Source organism: Dryobates pubescens, chromosome 25 (genome assembly GCF_014839835.1).
Source record: "Dryobates pubescens isolate bDryPub1 chromosome 25, bDryPub1.pri, whole genome shotgun sequence".
NCBI lineage: Eukaryota > Metazoa > Chordata > Aves > Piciformes > Picidae > Dryobates > Dryobates pubescens.
Window position 1 is genome coordinate 15817129 of NC_071636.1, and position 24663 is coordinate 15841791.

General features: G+C 52.9%; 1 protein-coding gene across 1 annotated transcript; it reads right to left on the reverse strand.

Annotated features, from left to right (window-relative positions):
* Positions 1 to 1853: 1853 nt before the first annotated feature.
* On the reverse strand, positions 1854 to 23492 carry LRRC75B (leucine rich repeat containing 75B). Its single transcript, XM_054173232.1, has 4 exons — positions 23072 to 23492; positions 17303 to 17431; positions 15779 to 15891; positions 1854 to 3860 (listed from the first exon to the last, which is right to left on the reverse strand). The coding sequence occupies exons 1-4, from the start codon at positions 23327 to 23329 to the stop codon at positions 3338 to 3340; spliced, it is 1023 nt and encodes a 340-aa protein (XP_054029207.1). The 5' UTR covers positions 23330 to 23492; the 3' UTR covers positions 1854 to 3337.
* Positions 23493 to 24663: the final 1171 nt, after the last annotated feature.

Genomic DNA, 24663 nt, shown 5'->3' on the forward strand with positions numbered 1-24663 from the left:
TGGCAACCTGAATCCTTCTCAGTTCCTCTATGGGAAAGGGGCCAAAGGCTGAAGTGGAAGAACAACGCTTGTGCCGCTGCAGCCAAAGAGGGAAGCATGAAGAAAAAGGGTGGACTGTGATAATAGAGTAGAATAGAATAGAATAGAATAGAATAGAATAGAATAGAATAGAATAGAATAGAATAGAATAGAATAGAATAGAATAGACCAGGTTGGAAGAGACCTTCAAGATCATCATGTCCAACACCATCTAATCAACTAAACCATGGCACCAAGCACCCCATCCAGTCTCTTCCTAAACACCTCCAGTGATGGTGACTCCACCATCTCCCTGGGCAGCCCATTCCAATGGGCAATCACTCTCTCTATGAAGAATTTCTTCCTAACATCCAGTCTAAACCTCCCCTGGTGCAGCTTGAGACTGTGAAAAAGAGATGAGGGAAGTGATTTTGCTTTAGCTAAAAGCTTAAGGATATAGAATGAGGATATAGGAGAATGGGGAGAGTGTGTGAAGTTCTGTGTCTCGACCTTGGGACTGGAGCCAAGGATGTTTTGTGCTCGGGTGAGGGATGACGGCATAGCAGCAGGTGTAGTGTGCATGTGTGGGACACTTGAGTTCAAAAGTTTCAACCACGAGGAAGACAACTGCCTTCATCCATCGACCACCAGAATTCCCCTGCTGGATGTGCACAGGAAGGAGCTGAGGGCTGGACTGGGATTTTGTTGTTGTGGGGCAGGCTTTTGCTTCTTGGATCCAACCAGGCTGTTCTGGGATGGGGTTTATGTAATCAGAGAGTGCTGGGGGTGCAAGGGGTGCATGCAGGCTTTATTATTTGCCTCACCGACTTTGTTCCTCAGAGAAATTTTCAGGAGAGTGGGCTGGTTTCTCACACCACACAGGCTCTGCCACCTCCTGCCATGCCCAAAGGTAAACCAGGAGTTTTGTGCCCAGCTGTCATGCGTGTTTGAAAAGCCATCCTGCTGTCCTGCCCTGCTGGGCTTCCAAATATAAAGAGGGTTCCTTCCTTGGTGAGCTGACATTGTAAATTATGAAGTTCCTGACTAACCCAGAAGTGCAGGGTCTGACATGGAAGTGGTGTATCAACCTCTTTTTTAAACCCTCACTCCTGGCCATCCCCTTAGCTTCAGATGAGGGAGGTGAAAGTGACATCACTGCTATTCTGTTTCTCCTAAATGACAGTAATCCTTCCTGATGGATGCTGCTACGGTGTTGCTAGCTCCAGCCTGCTCTCACAGTAAGGTCGATGGATAACTATCAGCAATTTGCTTCTCCCAATGCCTTGTAAAATGAGCAGAGGAGCATGAAGGATGTGTTTATTTCATGTCAGGTGCTGTCAGTTTGGATTTGTCTCATAGTATGTGAAAGTTGCTTCTACTTTTTGAGATTCCCAGAGAGAAACGGCAAAGGAAGGCAAAGACACCACTGCTAATTTAGGAGGGGCAGGATTTAGAGGGAATTTTCTGTATAATTTCACTTTGAACTCTTTTAAAAACCTCTCTTGAGTTCCTGTGAGGACAGACAGTTGAGAGCCCCTATTACAAGAAGGATCTGGAGGTGCTGAAATGTGTCCAGAGAAGGGCCATGAGGATGATAAAAGGACTGGAGCTCTTCTGCTATGAGGACAGACTGAGAGAGCTGGGGATGTTCAGTCTGGAGAAGAGAAGGCTCCAAGGAGACCTTATTATGGCCTTCCACAATAGGGGAAGGGGGCTACAAGAAAGTTGGGGAGGGACTTTTTAGGGTGTCAGGGAGTGATAGGACTGCGGGGAATGGAGCAGAACTAGAAATGGGTAGATTCAGGCTGGATGTTCGGAAGAAGTTCTTCACCATGAGTGTGGTGAGACACTGGAACAGGTTGCCCAGGGAGGTGGTAGAAGCCTCATCCCTGGAGGTTGGATGTGGCTCTGAGCAACCTGATCTAGTGTGAGGGTTGGAACCGGATGATCCTTGAGGTCCTTTCCAACCCTAACAATTCTATGACTTCACTTAGCAGCTAGGGTCTGATCACTTTATTTGTATCAGCACCTTGCAACATGAAGGGCAGCAGCCTACCACAAATGAACATCCACTTTCCCCTTTCCATAGATAAAAGAACCACTGCTCCCCAGTGGGAATGGTATCAGCTGGTCCTCTCCCACACCACAGGCACTGCCTGAGGACTCCTGGTCCATCTTCTTGCAGTGTCTGGGCTGCTGCCTTAACATGTGACCAACCCAGACACTCAGTCTCCCTGGTGCTTCATGCTTGTGTCCAAGAGAGCTGTTGATGACATTAACACAGAACATGAGCAACATAGAGGACACCAGAACTATTGCACCAGTGGTTTGGTTCTTGGACAGCACTGGAGATGGCAATGCAGCTGCTCACGTCATCTCTGCGTCATGAGGTATGCAACATGCAATGAACTTTAGTTTGGGAAGTGCCCACCTCTGGCATGTTCGCTGCTTGCTCCTCTAGTGCCACAGTTGTGCACTTAGCTGCCTGCTTTCCCCCAGTTTTGGAACTTGTTGTTTTGGTACAAAAGCAGAGTTTTTGAATCCAGTTCCACTGAGCCGCAAGACTATTCTCCCTCCCTCTTCTCTCCCCTCCTCCTGTCCCATCCCATCCCAACTCATCCCATCCCCCATGCTCCCACCAACACATACCTCCTTCCCCTCCCTCTCACCCCGGTCACACAGCAAATATCCTGATGCTGCAGTTCTAAGCCATGTGTCCGCCCCAGTCTATGTGATCCAATGGTCTCTGACCAAGTCCCTTTGTTCAGACGTTAATGCAAAACACACAATAGGAGAAAAACCAAAACAAAAGGAGCCAGACACAAGAGGGAGACACACTGCTGGGCTCCGGCTCTGCCTCCTGAGCCCTTCAGCTAAGCTTCACAGCACCTAGGCTCCTTCCATACTCAAGGCTGCAGGTCCCAAGGTTTCCAAGGTGCATAGGAAAAGGAAGAAAGGAAGTAAACTACAAGCCTATTTCTGTTCTAGGTTCCCCCCCATCCCTTTCCCTCATCCCAATGGCTGCTGGAGGATATTCTTGACTCCGACAGCGAGACCCTGCCCGGGGACCAGGTTCACTGTAAGTCACCGGTTCCTCTCTGGAATGTGGGTGATGGGTTTGGCAGCGAGGGGAGGGAAGGGAGCACGCTGTGAGGGGACGACAGGCTTTGGTCTGACAGCAGTTGGGGGGCAGACATCAGGGAAGGCGAGAGGGTAGAGCCAAAGGAAGCTGACAGAGCTGGCCCTCTGATGTCAGCATTCAAGGCTTCTTCTCCTTGGGGCGGCTTCAGTGCGCCAGCCCTGACCCACTGCCGCCCAGTCACCTCTCGCAGCCCTGCTGAGGAAAAGCACGTGGCAGGGCGCTGGCCACCGCTCCGCTCCCTGGCTGGCTGCCCTCGTGCCCGCCGGCGCTCTCCGAGTCGCAGTCGAGCGCCTCGTAGATGGTTGGCAGCGTGGTCTGCTGGCTGAGGCGCTTGCGCAGGCCCACCAGCAGTGGCTGCGGCATGCAGGAGACATCCACGTTGTTGCCCAGGTCCACCCAGGCCAGGCGAGGGAACTTGCTCATGTCCTTCACGGCGTCGGTCAGCTCCTTCATGGTGGCCCGTGTCAGCCGGTTGCCGTTGAGGGAGAGGTGGGTGAGCTGGGGCAGCGCCCAGAGGAAGGGCAGCAGCAGCCGCACCATGTCGTCGTTCAGCTCCGTGAAGCTCAGGTCCACGGAAGTGAGGTGGTGCCCCTTGCTCTGCAGGTAGTAGGCCATGCGGTGGACGTCCCGCATGCTCAGCGGGATCCCCGACAGATCCATGCAGCCCTGGCTCACCTTCTTCTGCAGGCTGGTCTTCAGGCTGCCGGTGGAAAGGGGGCAGAGAGGTCAGTGAGGGGACTGCTGGTGACCCTCTGTGACCCAAGGGGAGAGGCTGTTAAAGAAGATGGGCTACAGCACTCAGCAAAGGGTTAATGGATCTCACTGAGGGAAACAAGCACAAGGTCTGCACCCTGCTTCTGGGCAGGCTTTCCTGTGCCTGCTCAGCACTCGCATACAGACTTTGCCAGGATGCTGAAGTGTCTACCACTGGTGCATTGCAAAGGGTCTGTCTATGTGTGCAAGTGCAGACACCCAGGCAGAGAAAGCAAAACCAACCAAGGCAAGCAAGCCCCTCAAGGGCACTGCTCTGCAGGGTGTGGGGGGCTCCGCCTGTGCCACCTCTCCATATCCATGCCAAGCTCTGTTGCAAACAGACAGCGCTGCAGGGCTGCTGCAGAGGAGAGCAGTGCTAAAAGGCTGAGAGGAACAGCTCTTTTCTCAGGAAAATCAGCTGTAGCCAAACTGCACTCCAGGAGCAGATGTACTGCATGTCCCTTTAAAAGCCTTCCCAAGCAGCACTCAGTCAATAAGCAGCACCAGTGGCTGCCTAGTTGGGTCTCTGTGGTCAGCAGATCAACTGGGATCTGCCGCAGCTGTGAAGAGGCGTGGAGGGCATAAGGGTGTTACAAGAAGCCCAGGGAGGTAGTTCTAGCCATTTCTTTTGTTGTCTGCCTGTGAGTGGAGTGAGGAGGGCATAGTTAAGCTGTGCAGCAGGCTAAAGTTGTGCTGTGGGGCTGTTGGGTGTGCAAAGGGAGAGGGCTGTGGAGCTTTATGGTGGACTGTGGGCTGGTGAGAGTGCTGTGAAAAGTGGGAGCTGTGGGGCTGTAGGACCTGGGGGGTGTGTGGTGGGGGTATGTTGCAGGAGTAAGTAGAAATGTGTGTTGGTGTAACATAGGAGAACCTCATTTCTCAGCACAAGTGATCCTGGTCTGGCTGTCCCTTCTGACATAGCTGGCTTGAAGGATAGGGGAGCCCTCAGCAGGACCTGCACTAGTGTCATACATCATGAGCCCAGGGGTTCTGTAAGTGCCTTGTTGAGCTTGGGAGGAGCAGGGTGGGTTAAGAATTAATCACCAGTCTGAAGGTCCCCACTCTTCCTATCTGGCTCTCTGTAGTGTCCTGCACACCTGTGGCACAGCCAGTCCCTGAGAGCAATGGGGACATGAAATTCCCTCGGAGGAGGCTGCAGCACCACAGGAGCTTCGTGGTGGGCGAGAACCTCCCTACCAGCCTCAGTGTTGCAGCTGTGGGCAGGGCATGATGCTGCCTCTAGCTCTTGCCTTGTACATACAGTTTATGGTCTCCTGGCAATCTCAGCCCTTAATAATCCCCTGTGGGCAGGTGGAAACACGTCTGAATAAATGTACATCAGTGCAGGCAACAACCTTTCCTGGACTCCTTTGACACTGGCAAACCTGGAGCTGTGCTTCCTTGTGGGAGTGTGAGGTGGAAGCCCTTGTGGCCTTTCCTCTCAGTTCTCAAGCCTGCAGATTCCTGCTTCAGATTTAGCAGCACTTTGTTCAGGCTGCTTCCTTGTGCTCTCCTACTTCCCATGGGAATTCGCTGTGCAAAGCTGAGTCTGGGTCTGCAAACACTTCACCTAATGAGCTCTTGTGGCAGAGAGGCAATCCACGTGGAGGATGCAGACCTCATGGTCTAAAAGAGCTTTAGGTATTACCTCATATTTGAACCTTACATGACTTCCAGACCACTCCTCAAGTGGCTCATGGAGGGGCAGGTGCAGTGTTTGTCTGTCAAACAGTGGTGGCTGGTGTACTGGTGAATCACAACTGGTCTGTAGCACACATAAGTTCCCCAAAGGGCCACTTGAAGGTGGCACTCTAGATCTCACCACTACTAGGGCCCCATGGGCAGGATCATGAAGAATTAATCAAACACACTGCTTGTAGCAGCAGTGCATCTCTCCTAGCTGTTGCAATAGCAGTAGGAGCTGTGAGCTCCTATGTGGTGCAGTCTGGATAGCTCTGGGCTACTCTCCCCTTTCCTGGCAATCCAAGGAATGCTTGGTCCCAGCCCAGGCTGCCTGGGAGCCTCTATTCCAACTCTCCTGGAAAAATGGGGTGTTTTGGTTTTTTTGGGGGTATAGTTTGTCAGCAGCCACTGGCAGTGGTGTAGCACAGCCTACCACAAAAGAGGATTCAGCTTGTCATGGACTGGGTTGAGAGCTGAAAGAGTCTCAGGTTTGCCCTGGCAGGCTGTAATTAATCCCTTTACCTGTGCCAGCTGTTCTATCTGGGAGTTTGAGGAGTACTCCTTTCAGCAAAAGCACAGTGCAGGTGTGCAGGGACAAATCCATCTTGAGCAGGAACCTGACTGAACAGGGGAAACAGCTCCTAGATACAGTCCAGTGAGCGCTGCTAAAAGAGGAGATGACATTGAAGCCTTCTCTGGCCCATACTGGTTTAGAGCAAGACTTTGTCGGGAGTGTGGGAAATGCAGGACTGGCACAGAAGCGACTCTGTAATTCTGTGCCTGTTTGTGCAAACACAGCCTGTGGCTCCTGGAAATCCTTCTCCTCAGAGCTGTCAACCCGTAGCACATCCTGGGGAGGGAGAGTGGCATAGGAAGGAGGCACAAACGAGGGGAAACACCAGCCGCAGTTTGGTGTGGGGACCACTAGAGGGCAGGCCTGAGCCAGCGCCGCTGCCTCTGCTGGGTCTCGGCATTCCGGTGCCCTGCGTCCTGCCGCGGCTGCAGTAGAGGCTTCCTTACCGGGGAGGGGAGCAGCTTTGAAAGCCCCTTGAGGTCCCTCCTGAGCGACTTGGCTGCGTCTGCAGACAGCGCTGAGCGTCGGGAAATGTCAGAAGGACAAAAGCGATCTGCTTGTCTGTCTCTGCCCCTTAAGCTTCCCCTCCCGTTGCCTGCCCTGCGTGCTCTGCAGCAATAAGTCATGGATTGTGCTCTGACCACAGCGGGTACCTTCTGCTGCTCTCCCCAGAAACAAGCCAATACCCCAAGGAGGCTTTAATCAAGCAGACAAATTATCTTCCCTTAATTGATTCTCCAGACTGGACTGCTCCTGGCTGAGTGTGCTTAAACCCTCTTGCCCTGTGCCAGAGCCCAGCCTCCCTCCCTCCTTTGCTGGCTCGTTTTTCTTTCTTTTCCTGTGGTTTTTTTTTCCTTTTCTTTCTTTCTTTTTTTTTTTTTTTTTTCTGCTTCCTTTTGCCCTCATTGCTGTACCTGCCAGGGTGACTCCAGGCCTCCTGTCTCAGCCCTGTTTGCTCCTCCTGTGTTTAAGTTCTTCTCTTGCCTATAAAAATGCCTCTGGTAGGGATGTGTCTGTAGAAGCCTCTCCCTGGTGGACATAGTCCCTCATGCTGCAGCCAAGCCCTCAGCTCTCTGGTAAGTGCTGAAGCATGAGATCTGACACCCCAGGCATGCTGTGAACTCCAACAGCTCTCCTCCTTGGTGCTTTTTCTGCAAAGCTCCAAGAGGAGAAGCTGAATGCCATCCCTGGGACAGGGCACAGAAGAGCTGCCCACTCCTGCTCTGTTGCTGTTAGAGGTAAATACATCTGCTGGCAGCAAAGGGACAGGGTAGGTGCTTTACTCTGAATTATCTCGTACTTGGTAAGGCTTGTTGAGCTCTGCTAAGCTCTATTTCTTTTGGAGGTGGGGAGCATGCTACATAGGGCACGAAGCTCTCAGACACTCCTGCAGCAGCTGAGAAAATGCCACGTTTATTTCCAGGGAAATGGGTCATCTATTATCCCCTAATTTCTGCAAGCAAAATAGGCTTAAAGACTGCTTCAGCTGCAGGAGCTTTTCTCTTTGTGTGGAACAAAACAGCTACTTAGCAGTGTGGCTCTTGATGCCCATGGGACTGGTGGGCAGAGGACTGCAAAGCACTGGAGGCTGGATTAACCTCATGCTGCTGCAACTGGTGCTGTGTGTCTAGATTTGTAATTGTGGGGATTTGCATCTAAGAAGGATCTGGACCCTGGCTGGGGGGAAAGCAGATTGTGTTTGTATTATCTGCAGCAAGCTTAGAGAAGAAACAAACCCCCTTCTCCCTCAGCTGCTGCAGAAATGGCTGCAAGACAGAAATTCTGAGTAACTCTGAGCAAGAAACAAGGCTATCAGCAGCCTGTCTGCACCTAGATGCAGCAGCCAGTGAGCGTTGGTGCCTGCCTCCTCCTGTGTGTAAGGGCTGTGTTCTGCTTGCAACCCCTCCCGAGGGCTAAGAGCTCTTCTAGGTTCCCCTTTATCTCCTGTGGGGAAAAAAGTTGTTCCTTGCATTATTCCTCAACTCCCTGCTGGGGTCTGTCCTTTCTCCCACTTATCCCTTCCCTAGATGCCAACTCTACTCTTCAGCAGGCATCAGCAAGTGGTCCCCAGGCTGGACCATGAGCTCTTGGCCATGTGAGATCCACCCAGGATCAGTCTGCCCCGTGCAGGGGTCTGAGGGCCCTGCAGGTGTCAGAAGAAGGTTTTCTCTCTCTTTGTCAGAAATGTGGGCTGGGAAAGGGATAAAACTATCTTCTGTCTCCCTTGTTTTTTTGCCTAAAGATCTTCCTTTTCCCAGGTAAGGCTCAGTCATTGTTCCTGACTCGTGGGAGCAAATCTCAGAGCTGTTTCGAGATGAAACAATTAGGAGTCCTAAAATTAACTGCTGTCTTTTTGTCTCCAGGACCTGCCCCAGGGGACCTAACCCTTAAGCTTCAAAGCTCTTCCAGGCTTAGAGTCCATGCAGCTGAGGGCTTGCACTTTTTCTCTAGCACTGAATCCCTTTAGCTTCTTGCTCATCAGCTTCATTCTTTGGTGGCTGTAGGGGTGGCAGCAGCTCCTGGCTGTTGCTCTGGGTGGAACTTGCACCAGTCACAGTAGGTGCCTCACCTCCTTAGCTTTCTGGGGTTTGGAGGAGCTTGTGTAACCCATGAATGTCCAGGTTCCTGGAGTCTCAGCCTCATTTCCTTGTCTCTATGCTGTGGAGGGATGCTGGCAGGGCATGGGAGAGGACTCCAGTAATGAGAGATGCCCACCACTCCCTGCCTGTCTTTAGGGAATTGCCATCTTTCTCCCCCATCTCCCTCTTACTTTTATGTTTCATTTGCTTCCAAATGCAAAATTTTCCTGGTGCCAGAGATTCTCAGCACGGTGCACCCCCTCCTTCATTAACAGGCACTGCCAGGAGTGGCTAATTAGCCATGAGTTGGGTATTTCTTGGCTGCTCTTCCTTGTGCAGAACCCAGCAACAGGCACCTTTGAATGGCTCTGTGAGCAGTGGTTTAGGGAATGGACTCCAGGAGCTCAGCCTAATCCTTAACTTTGCTTCCCTGTGGCACAGAGTGCTGCAGGGCAGGACTGGCTTTAGCTGCCCCTAGTGGGACACAGGAAAGGACAGAGAAGCCTCAAAAGCACTGACTGAGACTAACCCAACCCAAGCTGTCCCAAGACTGAGAGGCAGAGCACAAGCAGGCCACTTCCATCAGAAGCCCCTTACCTCTCCATCCTTGCATTCAAGCTCTTTTTGACCTCAACCATGAGGAGAGCCCTCACTGTGGAGAGAAGGGGTACAAAGGTAGCCTTTCTCCTACCACCCTTCTTCTACAGCTGGTGTGGGACATGGATACCATTAGATGATGCAGCCGAGTGTTCCTCCTCCTGGCTCTGCTGTCGTCTTCACTCTGTCCTTGAAGCTGCTTTTGTCCTCTGTTTTTTTCTTCTTGTTTAGGTCTATCCTGGCAAAGCAGGGAATAATGCTGCCTCCTCACTCTTAAGTGTCATGTATTGGTCTATGTCCTTGTCACAAATTCAAGTGTGAAGGAGCCACGAAGGCAGAAGGTCTCTGCTAATTCCTTTGAACTGGTATCTGCAAGCCAGCCTCCACTATTTCACTCGGTATCACAGTATAACTAAGGTTGGAAGAGACCTCGAGGATCATCGAGTCCAACCTGTCTCCACAGACCTCATGACTAGACCATGGCACCAAGTGACACCTCTTGAACACCTCCAGGGATGGTGACTCCACCACCTCCCCGGGCAGCACATTCCAATGGCGAATGACTCGCTCGGTGAAGAACTTTCTCCTCACCTCGAGTCTAAACCTCCCCTGGCGCAGCTTGAGACTGTGTCCTCTTGTTCTGGTGCTGGTTGCCTGGGAGAAGAGACCAACCCCTTCCTGGCCACAACCACCTTTCAGGTAGTTGTAGAGGGCAATGAGGTCACCCCTGAACCTCCTCTTCTCACTGGCTATCTCTCTGCTAGAGTGTCCTGTTCCTTCTGCCTGTCAGCCTTGGGCTTTTCCTTCTGCTCTGTGACAGGGCAGTGTCAAGCTGCTGGATAACCCTTTCTGCTATTTCCAACAGCCTTTGCAGATGTACTTGCCTCTTGATGCTGCTGGGAACCCTGGTCATGGGCAGTGCGTGGGTGTCTCTGTGCTGTAAGATGAGAGGAGGGGACAGTTTCTGCCTCTCTCCACACAATTTATTCACCAGTTCTTGTCTGTCTGTCTGGCATCTCTGAGCAGCAGCTTCTGGAAAGCATTGTGTGGGGCAGTTCCTGTGCTCCCATATGAGATGGGAGTGTTACCATGTGGCTTTAGTTAACTGATGGCATTTTCTAGCTTGGCTTCCTACCTCTGAAGTGGGAATCGTGGTGGCTGTTTACCCTGTTGCATAAGGGTGACCTGAAACTGTAGTTAATATTCACCTCATGCCATGTGAAGGCTAGGATCTGCTCTGCTCTGCCAGGGCTGTCAGCTGCTGCCCTGAGTGATGCTTTCAAGAAGAAGGAGGGGAGAAAAATAAATAAAAGCTCTAAAGCCCTTTGGAGCTGTTCCCTTGCAGCCTCCTCACCATGAGTGCTCTCATTGCATTCTGAAAGTGTCTCCAGTGCCGCAGTGGCTGAGTGCTGCACATCAATAACTGAGAGCCAGAGGAATGAACCCAGAAGGGATACTCAGTTCTGCACTCAGTTTGGGTTTAGCCAATGGAAACTCGCTCAGATGAACAAAGTGAAGCTGCAGTGAGGCTTGTGAGAAGGGAGCCCCAGCTGTGTGTGCGCTTTGGGCGTCAACTCCATGCACTCTGCTGCTTTTACTCTTCCACAGCCTCTTCCTGTGTGATAAATCTGGGGTGGGGTGTCTGTGCTAGGAGCACTCTGCTTCTAAAGATCATTTTCTGTGTGCTGCCTGCCTGGCTTGTGGATTCAGGTCTGATTGTCTGCAGTAGTTACACTGAAGCAGGCAGCCCTGGGAATGATGCAAGTGGAAAATAAATAAAGGTCCCTGAGGTGGCTTTGCCAAGATAAGTTAGTTGTAATCCACAGATCCTGGTCACAGTAAGTGGTTGCAGTCCAGCTCCCAGACAAAGGCTGCCTTCTCCCTCTCCTCTCTGAATTGCAGTCCAGTGTGGCTTTGCTCTCATAGTACACCCCCCTTGGATTCAGGGATGGAGGTGGTGGCACCTGCACTAGGACGTGTAGTTCTGCAGTGCTGAACTAGGGAACTCTCAAGATGTCTGAAAACAAGAATTAATAAAATGCCAAAAATGCTGCATCTGGCAAAATACCACAGAAGTGGTGCTGCTGACAGCCTCAAAAGCTTATGGCTGCAGGGAGGAGCATCTCTTAACCCATTACTCTTTGCACTAAGGTGGAGTTACACAAGGCTGCAGAATGTATTCTACTTGTGGAGTGAGTGGCCTAAACAACTGCAAAGTGGTGCTGAATCTGAATTCCTGCTAGGATGGAAGGGACTGACAGTTGTGCAATAAAGACATGCTGGCCTTTGCTGTACAAAGCTTTTTAGCTTTTCATTTTATCCACCCTGGAGTTAGAGAGGACTGTTTGGTTAGGCAGCCGACCCAAGCAGGAGCAGCTGCAAGGTGCAGGCTGTTGATGGGAAGCTGCACCCCTGAGGCAGGGTTTTGCAGAAAAGAACTAAACATCTTGCTTTTGATGTGGCAAACCTGCCTGAGCTGAAAGAGTCTCTATGGGTGACTGCACAGCTGGGACACTGCAGGCAACCACTGTCAAGCACCCACAGGAGTGGATGCAGAGGGCAAAGTGTCTTCCAGCATCACCTCTGAGAGAAGAGAATCCAAATCCAGCTGTACCTCTCCTGCTTGCTTCAGCTGCTGTTGCCCTGAGCCCTCTGTGCTGCAGTGAGTGTTGTCCTTCCATGTTTCTGTCCAGACTGCTTCTGGCCTGGGCATTCAAGCTGGTGGCAGCATGTGGCCTGATGTCCCTCAGATACAGGGCAAAGAGCCTCACTGCAGTCACTGCTGTTGGTAGCTCCTCAGAGGTGTGGCTAGACAAGACACACAGCAGCCTGCTGTGTCCTGGGCACAGCGCATTGCACCTCTGTGCAGCCACAGCCCCAGGCTGAACACAGCGGTGTTGAAGTGGTATTGGAAGCAGGCAGCACCTCTGGCTTCAGTGGGGAGCAGGATTGTGGTTAAGGAGGTTTAGATGCATGTCTGCAGTCATGGTTGGTGCTTTGCTGACTTTGTGGGTATTTGGTATCTGCTTGGGCTCTACAGCGTGGAGAGCATCAGACTGTTGCTGCTTGATGGAAGTGTGATTGCCTCTGAACAGAGGGCACAGTTCCAACTGTCCTGGCATGGCTGTGTACTGAAGCAGGAACCACGAGGATGATGAGGGGATTTGAGCATCTCCCCTGTGAAGAGAGACTGAGAGCCCTGGGGCTGTTTAGTCTGGAGAAAAGAAGACTGAGAGAGGATCTGATCAATGTCTATCAGTACCTGAGGGGTTGGTGTCAAGTGGAGGGGGCCAAGCTCTTTTCAGTGGTGCACAGTAATAAGACAAGGAATAACAGGTACAAGCTTGAACATAGAAGATTTCACCTCAATATGAGGAGAAACTTCTTTACAGTGAGAGTGACAGAGCACTGGAGCAGGCTGCCCAGGGGGGTTGTGGAGTCTCCTTCTTTGGAGGCTTTCCAACCCCACCTGGATGCATTCCTGTGCAGACTACCCTGGGTGACCCTGCTCTGACAGGGGGGTTGGACTCGATGATCTCTTGAGGTCCCTTCCAGCCTCTAATGTACTGTGATACTGTGAGTGCTTGAAGAACTGTGCCTTGTCCTTGCTGCTTTGTTAGCCCCTGGGAGGCTCAGGTTTGTACTCCCTGGGTGTTTTGATTCCTGCTGAGAGGAGATGGGGTCCTAACTATAGCTGGCTTGTTTCTGACCCAGTGGTTTGCTGTTTGGTGCTGGGAAGGAACACTTGCTATGTGATCTTGCTGCAGTACTGCAGGTCTTTTCCATCTCCCATACACCTCTCCATAACAGCCCAAATGTAATTAAAAGCTGGCACATGCTCTAAGCTGCCCATATGGCTGGGTGGTTAATTATCTGCTGGACCCATCTGACAGGCTGCCGGGGAGGGGAAATCACATTGCAGGAGAGGACAAGGGGGACCCTGCCTCACTTCTATGAAAGCCAGAAACCAAAGCCCAGGAGACTGCAAAAAGCCATGAAAATTCCTCCCTGCTGACCCAAATCCCCACTAGACTTCTAGAAATGCCCTCGAGGTCTTGCTGCTACACCCCTGCCTTGGAGGGCACCTTGCCAGGGGCACAGGCTCAGAGGCAGCTTATAGTAGAATACTCCCACAAGCAGAGGGGAGTGGAAAACTCAGCCCAGGTGAAGACAGCCTTGCCCACACTAAGCCCTGATCCCTCCACAGGCAGCAGCTATTTCTTGCCTTCCATCTTCCTGCAGCAGCCTCAGATGCCGACTCTGCAGGCGCCTCTTGATGCAAACTGCAAACCAGTTCCTCTCCAGCCTTAAGAGAGGAAGCTCTGCTCTTTAATATTTAATCAGAGTTATTTTGTGCCTTATGTAACACCTTTCAGCAGGGCCTGGCTGCCAGGCAAGGGATGCCCATCTCAGACCTGCGTTTCCATCCATCACCCCTTAGCTTATTGCCTGCTCCCTGACTTTGCTCACAGGTGCTCTGGACTTGGCCAAGGCTTTGGGCCTGGCCCCTCTGTGTGGGGTTCAGGCTCCTGGGGTCCAGAGCTCTTCCTCTGGCCACAAACCTGTTTCTTGTGCTGATTTTGCAGCAGGCAGCCCTCTGCTCTCCCTGGGCTGACCTCCAGTTTGACTCCCTAGTCTGGAGCCCAGCTGAGGAAGAGATTTGGTCTGCCAAAACACCCCACAACCCCAGCCCCAGGAATGTGGGGGCAGAGGGTTAAGTTAAATAGGGACAGGGAGGGATTTTTCACTTGGAAAACCGGAATGAGTCTGGATTTCAGCAAAAGGGAGCTTGGAAAAGAATGGCGAGAGCCACCCTCTACTGAGCTCTCCCTGCTTCCAGCAATTCTCTTTAAGCCTCTCTATCTTGGAGAGGAGAGGGATGAGGTCAGATCTGCTTTCTGCATCCTGCATCTCCAGTGCTCTGCAAGATTCCATAGGGAAAATGTCATCTGAGGGAGTCTGGAAGGGGACTTGCTCAGCTCAGGCCCCCTGTCCTTGTTCTGTGCCATTGTAAACTGGCACTAGCAGTGCTGAGGGTGAGAGCACTGAAACTTGGGAGGCTGGTGGCCTGGAAATCCTGGAATTAGGGGTTTATGCCTTAAGCTGCACCAGGGATCTGCCTCCTAGAATGAAAGGTACAATGGCAATGTGGGTTCCCACAGGGGCCTCTGTGTTGCTGGTACATGCATCAAAGCCTCTGGAAGTCTCAGGGAAGCCCAAGGCCATTTTCAAAGTGCTGCCAATTCTGCATTTCTTTTTCTCCAGCCCTGTGTTTATTCCTGTGAGGCTAATGGGGCTGACAGGAGTTCTTTTCTTAGTCACTCCTCTGTCCTGTCTTCAGCCCTGGTGAGCTGTGTCACAGGAACAGGCTTGGCTTGGAGAAAAGGAGGAGAGTTGGTGTGGATTTAAAACAAGCAGGGCTTGCTCTTTGTCTGGTTAGAAAAGCCAGTATGTGTCAGGGAGAGAGTCAGGGTGGGTGTCTGTGGGGTGGTGTCTGTGACAGTGCAAAGCAGCAGCCACCTGTGGCCAGTGTGCCTTGGAGTGGGCTCCCTCTGTGAGGCTCTGCTGTCTACAACTACCTGAAGGGAGGTTGTAGCCAGGTGGGGGTTGGTCTCTTCTCCCAGGCAACCAGCACCAGAACAAGAGGACACAGTCTCAAGCTGTGCCAGGGGAGGTTTAGGCTGGATGTTAGGAAGAAGTTCTTCATAGGAAGAGTTATTGGCCATTGGAATGTGCTGCCCAGGGAGGTGATGGAGTCACCATCCCTGGAGGTGTTTAGGAAGAGACTGGATGGGGTGCTTGGAGCCATGGTTTAGTTGATTAGATGGTGTTGGGTGAGAGGTTGGACTTGATGATCTCAAAGGTCTCTTCCAACCTGGTCTGGTCTGGTCTATTCCATTCCATTCCCTCTGGTCCCTCTCCTGGTCCTGGCAGAGGAGTGGGAGGTGATTAAGGAGGGTCACCTCTCTGCCAGCCACCCCAAAACCAGTTTCTACTGAATAGTGGTGGTCAGTTTGTGGTACTGCCTCGTAATAGGAGACCTTTCCCCTGGGCAGGGAATTTGCCTTGGGGTAGACAAGAACAATGGTCCTAAGGCCAAACATGCTGCAAGCCCTACCAGGATGTCCGTCTGTGCTGTGCAGCATTGATTTCAGTGCACTTGGGAGAGGCTGAGGAACTGTAAAACAGCTTAAGAAGTAAATAACAAACCAGGTCAAGGAGAGGGCTGTTGGCACTGCCCTTCTGCTGTCTAGCTGGGGCTTTTGAAGAGACTGAGGTGGCTGCCATGCAGGCTTTCGGCCCTGCTCTCAGAGAAGGGCAGCAGTGGCAGGTTGGGGTGGTGCCTGGCTGCAGCACAGTTTCTCCTGGCAGATTCCATCCCCCCCCCCCCATCTCCTCCATGCCCATCCACACTGTCCCTGCCAGGCTTCTTACCACATCTGGGACTTCCTGCGCGGCATGCCGTGCCGGTGCCATTTGGAGTGAGGGGTCAGGTGGTAAATCAGCTGCCTGCAAATCCTGTCCGAGGACTTCCAGGGGTCATACTCCTGAAAGCAAAGGGACAGCTCAGACCACAGCACCACAGGGAGTGAGGGTGGGGACAGAGGGAGCTGGGAAAGAAACAGAGCTGGTAGTAGAGGAGGGACATGCATGCAAGGAAGGAGTTGAAGAGAGGTAGTGGGAAGGGCTGAGATGCCTCTGCCACACACCATCTCCTCCTGGGGTGGAAGAGGAGCAGTAGGAACCCTCCAGCTGCGGTACACTGTGCATCGAAGGGTTTGCTAGGTAAACACATAGTAAAGCTGTCAGGGAATATGCTAATTGGCTCTTTATTGCCAGCAGTTCAAGTGCTGCTCTGTGGGCCAGCAGCTGCACTGTGGCTTTCTTAGGCTCACTGAATCAGCTGGATTCCCCAGGCACACACTGCCAGCCTGTGGCTCTTCTGCTGTGCCAAGTGGAGAGGGATCCCAGCCCCAGTGCTCAGCCAAGCATCCCCTGATCCCTGTCCCAGCTCTTCTAGGAATCCCTCAGGGCCTGGCCAGTGCATTTGGGTTAGGTACCTTGCTCTAGACTGGCAAGGCTGCAGCTGGCAGCCTGCTGTCACCTACAGCAGCAAACCTTTCCAAGTGGGTGCACGTGCACGGAAGCTGGCACAATGCTCTGTAAGCCTTTGCTGGCTCACAGCTGAGAACTACCCTCCTGTTTCTGCCCATGTCCTCACTGATTTAATTTCCACTGACAGACTGGGAATTACACTCAGCCTGCTTGCCTCTAATGCAGTTACCCCCACCAGATGCTCAGCCAGCCCTGGAGAGGGGCCTGCTGCTATGTGTGCTGGGCAGGGTGCTGAGCCTCTCCAACCCCTTTAACTACGCTCCTGTTGCCTCTGAGGGGCAGCTCAGCTTCTCTTCTTGCTGGAAAGCAACTGGAGCAGAGGAAATGGTTTCAAGCTGCACCAGGGGAGGTTCAGACTGGATATCAGGAAATATTTCTTTAGTGAAAGGGTTCTCAAACCTTGGAACAGGCAGCCCAGGGCAGTGCTGGAGTCACCATCCCTGGAGGGGTTTAAGCAATGTGTGGACCTGATGCTGAGGGACCTGGTTTAGTGCTGGATCAGGGGTTGGACTGGATTGGCTTGGAGGTATCTTTGAACCAGATATATTCTGTGATTCAACATCTTCCTTGGGAAGATGCAGATAGGCATGTGCATCTGCAGGGCAGGAAAATAAAGGGGGGGGGGCTGTGCAGCTGCATAGAAAGTGTGGTCTGTAACCTGCTAGGCACTTAGGTAATGTCCCCTCATGCTGCCATCCCTGAAGGGCACTGCACATCATGAGGTTGGAGAAGAACTCAAGTGATATGTGGTTAAGAGGTCCTACTGTACCCTGGCATCAACTTTTGCCCCCCAAAAGTCAATTCCTGCTGCAAAGTGGTTTTTGAGCTGAGGAGAGGGCTTACCTTTTTGGGACACTGCAGATCTCTAGCAAGGCTCATCAGCAAGTCATGGGAGATGGGATCCACCAAGTTGAGGAAAGTTGCATTTTTGTAGAGCACTTCATTGAGGAATGTTCCTTCCAGTCCCAGGTCCTACAAGAGAAACTGTCAGGCCCATGGGCGTCCTTGGAGCTGTAACCATGAGGTGTTTTCAAACCAGACAGTAAACCTGATGAGGTGCCAGCTGGCTCCTCAATGGAGGAGACTATCCCAAAAAAGTGAAGCAGCTGCCTCTGACCCAGCATTCCCATGATGGGGGATGAGAGGAGCCAGCAAGCTGAATGAGATGCAGCACTAAGATCACCTAATCAGCCTAGGCATTGCCTGCCACCCCATCCCACCCCATTGCCACCTGCCACAGGAAAGTGAGGGCAGTGCCATTCCCAGCCTGGCTGGAAGCCAGAGAGAGCAGGCTCTGGAGAAGTTCAGTTTTGTCAGCCTCTCTGTGTGAATCTCCTGAAGCAGCTGAGCAGGAGGGCTGGCTCTAAACCTGCTTCTCCAGCCTCAGCTTTGTCAGGTGTTTGGATGCTTCCACACACTCCGGTAGTGGCAGGCTGAGCGAAAGTCCTGCCCATCAGTATGAGCTTAGCTGTGCTTTGACTTTCTCAGCAAGCACTGGCAGTGCTGTCTTCTGGCTGTAATGGTAAATTCATAGCTACACAACACTCCTGGGGAGTCCTCTTCCCTTCTTCCTCAGCGTGAACCAGGACAACCTCTGTGGTCTGTGCAACTTACCTGCACAGGCCATGGTGTGAGGCACCTTTGGACATGCTGAAAGAAACCTCAGCATCCTTGGGGACAAAAAGCCTCCCCAGGGGCCAGATGGGTGTACTACAAAAAGACCCCAAGCTGTTTCTTGCTAAGAGGGAAAGCTAAGATCTAATATATGACACAGTTATTACAGTCAGGAGGTTCCAGAGAGCTGTGAAGTAAGCATCTGGGAAAGAGAGAGATCCCACACTCACAGGAAAATACCCTGAGGATGGCAAAACATCCCCAGGAGTAGAAATGCAGAAGAGGAAAAACTCCCTAATGCAGATAGTGCTGGGTTTGCTTCAGCTGACAAGGAGGGCTCAGCTGAGAGAGGAAACAAGTCCTATGCCCATTCTGTGTGCTGCTGCCAGGAGAAATGAATAAGCAAGAGGGTGTTACATATGTTCACACTGCTCCAGGGAGTGTGCTGCAGGCAGCACCCAGCCAGAGATGCACTGAGAGCTTAAAAAAAGAGAGAGATGCTAAAGGAGTTAGGTGTACACACAGACATCACCAGCAGGGGAGGAGCCAATAGCTGGTAGAGGTGTGAGATCTTAAACCTAAGCAGCAATCAAAGCCAGTCCTGCATCCACTCTCTCCTGCTCTAGACAGGCGTGGATCAAGCAGGAAACAGAGTAGCAGAGAGAACGCTTGGCTACAGTTCTGGTGGAGAAAGGGAGAGTCATAGAATTGTCAGGGTTGGAAGGGACCTCAAGGATCATCCAGTTCCAGCCTCCCTGCCATGGGCAGGGACACCTCACACCAGGTCAGGTTGCTCAGAGCCACATCCAGCCTGGCCTTAAAAACCTCCAGGGATGAGGCTTCCTCCTGGAGAATTAAACCAAATGCTTTACAGACCCAGCCCCCTGTGTACACAGAGGGCAGCCACAAGGAACCCAAGCAGTGGAGAATAAATCCTGTGAGGAGTGACTGGGGGAGCTGAGGCTATTTAGTTAGGAAAAGAGGAGGCTGAGGAGAGACCTCATTGCTCTCTACAGCTACCTGAAAGGAGGTCATAGAGAGGTGTAATGGGCTCAAACTACAACAAGAGGCTGCTGCTGCAGGTGGTTAATGATAGAAAGAGAGGGAGCAGCCTGAAGCTATGACTGGGTAGGTTTAGGCTGGAGATTAGGAGAAGATTTTTCCCAGCAAGAGTGGTCAGGCTTTGGAATGTGCTGCCCAGAGAGGTGGTGGAGTCACCAACCCTGGAGGTGTTTAAAGGTGGTTTGGATGTGGTGCTTGGTGAGGTGCTCTAGGGGTGAACCTTGTAGTTTAGGGTTCTGGGTTGGACTTGGTGATCCTGAGGGTCTCCCAACCTGAATGTTTCTGTGATTCTGTGGATCAGTCTTGAAGGACAGCCAGCCAAAGCTGGCTGTGGGCCAGGAGCACCCCAAGGCATCATGCCAATGTCTTCCTGAACCATAAGGCTTCAGGGAAATGGAACCTCCTACACCAAGCGTAATGTGCATGGAGGAAGAAAGCTGCTGAGGGTGGCACGGCTGGGCGTGCAGCAGGGGATGACAGAGAGGCATTAGCCTCCCCCAGTTGGAGCTGTACCACGAAGATGAATCTGCACACCCATTATAAATCCTGCCTGCAAGGGGGTTATAAATAATGCAGCTGTAAATATCTACTTCACATTGACAGTCCATAAATTCTTAGCCCAGGGGACGTTTTCTGCTTCGTTTTACTCAACTTCCCCCTCCCTTCTTTCCTGGCAAATTTGGCACTGCCTAAAGGGTGGCTGCAGGCAGCAGCATGTTCTGAGTCCTGCCAGCTGGGCTGGCTTAGTGCTGTTATCTTGAAAAATGACCATGTCTTGGCACAGGGAAACCAGGCTGTACCAGATTTTTGCTGGCACAAGGCTCTTGTCCGCCCTGGCTTGATGTGCCACGGGAGCTGCCCAGGGGTGCCTGCACAGAGCAGGGGTCCATGAGGGGCTCAGCTTCACAGCTGCTCTCTGTGCAGTCTTCTAACGTGTTGGGGTATTGCACCTCTCTTGGTGGATCTGCCTCTGCCTGGCTTGCTTTACTTTATTGCTTTGGCAGGGGGGGATGATCTTATCGCTCTCTACAACTACCTGAAGGGAGGTTGTAGCCAGGTGGGGATTTGGTCTCTTCTCCCAGGCAACCAGCACCAGAACAAGAGAACACAGTCTCAAGCTGTGCCAGGGAGAAGTTTAGGCTTGATCTTAGAAAGAAGTTCTTCACAGAAGGTGTGATTAGAATGGGCTGCCTAGGGAGGTGGTGAGGTAGACATCCCTGGAGGGGTTCAAGGAAAGCCTGGATGTGAGGCACTTAGTGCCATGGTCTGGTTGATTAGTTAGGGTTGGGTGATTGGTTGGACTTGATCTTGGAGGTCTCTTCCAACCTGGTTGATTCTGTGATCTCCAGAGGTCCCTTTCAACCCCTACCATTCTATGATTTCACTCTCCCAACATTGTAGAAGCAGTCTACAGCTCTTTGGAGTCTGCAGCTCACAGGTCAAGGGCCACTTGCAGGTACAACTGATACCTGTGGGGGCTATCTGCAGGGCTGGATGAGGTCGGTGTCTGCTGGGAGCAGCAGGAGGTACACATGGAAGTCTGTCTTCTGGTCTTGCTGACCACCTCTCCCCACCTGAGGAGACTACAACTGTGGTCCCACCGTAGCTCTGGGGTGTTTGCACCCTGGCCCAAGGCACAGAGATAAGGTGCAGTGTTAAATGTCCTCACTGTCCACTGGACTAAACGAGGTATCTCACTTTTACAGGTAACAAGCAGAGTCTCACCTGGGCCACGTTCATCTCTGACTCCTGAGAGTGTTACTGCCAAGGTAAGCAGCCTGTGTGAGGAAGGACGTGCTGGGGGATGAGCCAAGGGCTGGATTCAGCTGAGGAGTGAGGGAGACTTGTAAAAGAGGGGGGGGAAAAAGCTGATCCTAGTGCTCTTTGAAGCAGGCACTGCATGTGTGAGGAGGACTTGGTGGGATTACACCAAGTAATGTTGGGTTGGGATGTTGAAGGGTGTGGTAGATGTTAGCACTGTAGCCCTGGCTCTGAAATCTCTGAGGACACAGCAAACTGGAGGCTTTGGATTGGTGTTGGTTGGGTTCTTGTCTTGCTTTGCAGGAAGCCTGTGCTGTGACTGCTACAGAATGCATGTCCCACTGCTCTGTCATGAACAGAGGGGCACTGTTCTGACATGGACAGGCATGATGGGGAGCAGGGGAACTGGAAAGGCAGTAGACAAAATGTGAGTGCTCAAGACATGGTAATTCTCAGCACAGATGTGGGGAAGCTGACTACTTAACTGATCCTGAAAGGAGCTGTCAGGCTGCACTGTGAGGAGAGCTTAGAGAAGCCCCTCTACTCCAGATGGCTCCATGACTTAGCATTCAAGCCCTGTCTGCTTACAGATGGACCTTCTGGAGACCTCCAAGGTCTGCAGAGGATTTCAATGCTTCAGCCTCAAGGAGAGGTGCTGAGCACGACAGAAAGTGACATTCTGTAGTTCTGGCCTCTGGCATACCCTACAACAGTCTGTTCCACACTGGTTAAGTGAGTGGTTGCCTCTTCTTCACAAGCTTCTTGTAACAGCTCCTTGCCAGAACTGCCTCCTTCAGCCCTTGCCTGCCACACTGGTGCACATAGACAGGTTTTCTGGTGAGGGTTTCTCTCTCTACACATGCAGCAAGAAAAGTGTTTGGGTGCTGGGAACAATCCTCATGTGAACACCAAGGCAGTGGATAGGGAAAATGGAGACATGTTTTGGTCCTGTAAATTCTGACTTAGGAGTGTGCAGCTTGACCACCATGGTTGATGTGTCGTAAAACCCAGGGGTGTTCAGAGACAGGGCTGTGAATGCAGCACCTTGCAGCTGGTGGTGTGGCTGTATGAGCTGCCCAGCCAGTCCCTGCTGCTGTGTACCTACACCAAGAGGGTAGATGCCACTATGGTGAGGAACGCGGTGTGCTCCCAGGAGGAAGTAGGTCACTGTCTAGTGAAGAACACGATCAGCTAAGAGCTGATGGTGGTTTATGCCCAACTCAGAGGGAGGATTTGTCTCCTGTGCTGCTGATTGCAGGGTTGCCTGCAGCTTGGGGAGCTGAGTTTGCCTGGAAAGTGATGGTAGCACTGAGCGATGGAGGAGGTGGCTCTGTTCCAGCAGCAGGGCTCTGTCCTCAGTATCAGTTTGGCACCACACTGTCTGCACAGTGGCTTTTCTGTTCCTGAACGCTGGCAGACTATAACATGCTCCTGCTGATACACTGACCCCTTTACCTCTCAACATTGACTGTCCCAGAGGCCCTCTCCAAAGCCAGTCTGGCTTTTCCCAAAGACAGATCTTGGCCATTCTGGCTCGGTGGGCACAATGGGATGCGGCAGCAGCGGGATGGCAGTGGCATTTCTTTGGGGCTCATAGATCCCGAGCACGCTCGGGAGCTGGCTTGGAGGGGTGTGGATGGGGACAGTTGAGGTCTGCAGGCCCTTTTTCCTGTGTGCAGCACAGCCCTTTCCCCAGCTGCCTCCCAGCCCTTCTCTCCTTGCTCCCAGCAGCCCGGCCAGGTGCCCCTCGCCCGGGCGGGGACAGGGAGAAGTGGCACGGAGCCAGGGCGGGTGTCACCTGCCGCAGCCGCTCCAGCCTGCGCTTCGGAGACCCGCACAAAGAGCCCCGGCCGCATCTCCAATGGGGGGGGGGGGGAGGGAGAGTGTGGGGCGGCAAGCCCACACCTCCGAGGAGGGGGCTCGTAACCCCCAGGCTCCTTGCCGCACACCGATGGTGGGGGGAAACTGAGTCGCCGGCACCGCCCGCGCCGCGCACAGACCTTTGTTGCCCACCCTGCTCCTCCGCCCCGATCCTGCCCGCGATGCCCTGCTCCTCTGCCCTAATCCTGCCCGCGATGCTCTGCTCCGCTGCCCCCATCCTGCCCTGCCCTGCTCTTACCGCTTCCATCCTGCCCTGCCCAGGGGCGGCGGCCCCGGCTCGCCCGCAGCATTTACCTTCCGAAGCAGCCTGAGGATGTGCACGGCGTGGTCCCGCTTGTGCTCCCGGATGGTGGCCTGGATCTCCCGCAGCCACCCCACTCGCCGCACATAGGGAGCCGGCGAGGCTTTCCGCAGCACCCCGGGCAGCTTCTGCGGGTGGAGGAGCAGGGAGGAGAGGTGGAAGTCACCCCGGCCGCTCTCCAGCCTGCCGGCGCTGGGTTCCTCGGTGCTCTCCTCCTCCAGGCTGCTCTGCCGGCTCAGCCGGGAGCCCATGGCCTCGCTGCCGCCGCGCCGCGCTTCGGACCGGGCGGGCACCGAGCTCGGGGCCGGGGGAGGTGCCGACGGAGGAAGGGGTCCGGGCCTCCCCGCCTGGCCGGCTCCGCCCCTGCTCCCCGGATGGTGGTTCCCGGCGCCCCCGGAGAAGCTACGCCCCAGGGGTATCTCATTCGCTCGGGTCCCTGCCCCGGCACCCACTGCCTCTTCTTCCGCAGGCGCCTCCTCCTCCCGGGGCTGTTCTGCCAGGAGATGCCTGGTGCAGAAGACAAAGAGAAAAGTGTACGCTGCCGGATGCTCCTTGCATCCAGGCGTTCTGGGGAGCTTGTTTGTTTGATTGGTTTGGGGTTTTTGTGTGTGTTTGGTTGGGGTTTTGTGTTGTTGTGTTTTGTTGTTTATTTGGGTGTTTGTCGTTGTTACTGTTTGTCGTCGTTGGTTTGTTTCTGTGTGTTTTTTTGGTTGTTGTTTTGTTCTCCCCCTCCCCCTCCGAGCAAACTCGAACAAAAGGGTGTCGCGATTAAGGGTAGTTGAAAACATGCCATCTGGCTGGGACTGCTTCTGTGGGCTGTGTTTTCTATCAGTCTGCCGTCGGCCCCAGGGGAGGTGTCTTTATGAATCTAGAAGGTGGCAGGATTTTTGCCCACCCCCACCAGTCGCCTGCAACTGATAGTACAATGCTGGCACCGTTCCTTACCTGCTGTGGTTGGAAGTGTTTTCCCCATATGCATCCCTCCCCCTCCAGCAGGGCACAGCAAGTCTAGCACATGCTCTTCCTCAGGCAGAATCGCTGCCGTTCGACAGTGTGGTGAAAGGCAAATCCTGGATCCTGTCATCCAGACACTGAGATTTTGTAGCCAGCTGAGTCATGTTCCCAGTTGGAGCCGTGGGCTCACTTCTGTGCAGGACAATCACCACAATGAGCCCATGACAGACCACGGGTCCTGCACACAGGTCTGGTAGCTGTAAGATGAGGGCACACAGCTGTAGGAACCAGTCTGGGGTTCCCACTGCCGTGTGCAGCCATTAGAAAAGTATCATCTAATGCATGCCCAGAAGAATTCGTTCTTGTGGCCACTGGGTCCTGATGCTGAGGGGATGAGGATGAACATGGCTCTCCACTGTACAGAGCCAGCAGGGTTCACTGTCCTTCCCAGTGCTCCTCGGTCAGGAATGGGGATGGAGATGTGGGTGTTCTGCAGCCTCTTCTGAAGACTGTGAGGGTGACCTGAGTGTGGCTTGAAGAGACAGGGACAAAATGAGGCTGGATTCTGAAGCAGCCTGCCCGTTCTCAGAGTTTTACACAAGGTTTGAGCAAACAAAAGCCTTGACTGGTC

What these genes read in the sequence shown, in the direction of transcription:
- LRRC75B (XM_054173232.1), bottom strand. Translation starts at nt 23,329, where the DNA reads ATGGGCTCCCGGCTGAGCCGGCAGAGCAGCCTGGAGGAGGAGAGCACC. An exon ending in ATCTGCAGTGTCCCAAAAAG is followed by an intron (nt 15,892 to 17,302) that starts GTAAGCCCTCTC and finishes CTTTGCTTTCAG; the next exon opens with GAGTATGACCCCTGGAAGTC. An exon ending in CGCAGGAAGTCCCAGATGTG is followed by an intron (nt 3,861 to 15,778) that starts GTAAGAAGCCTG and finishes TTCCACCGGCAG; the next exon opens with CCTGAAGACCAGCCTGCAGA.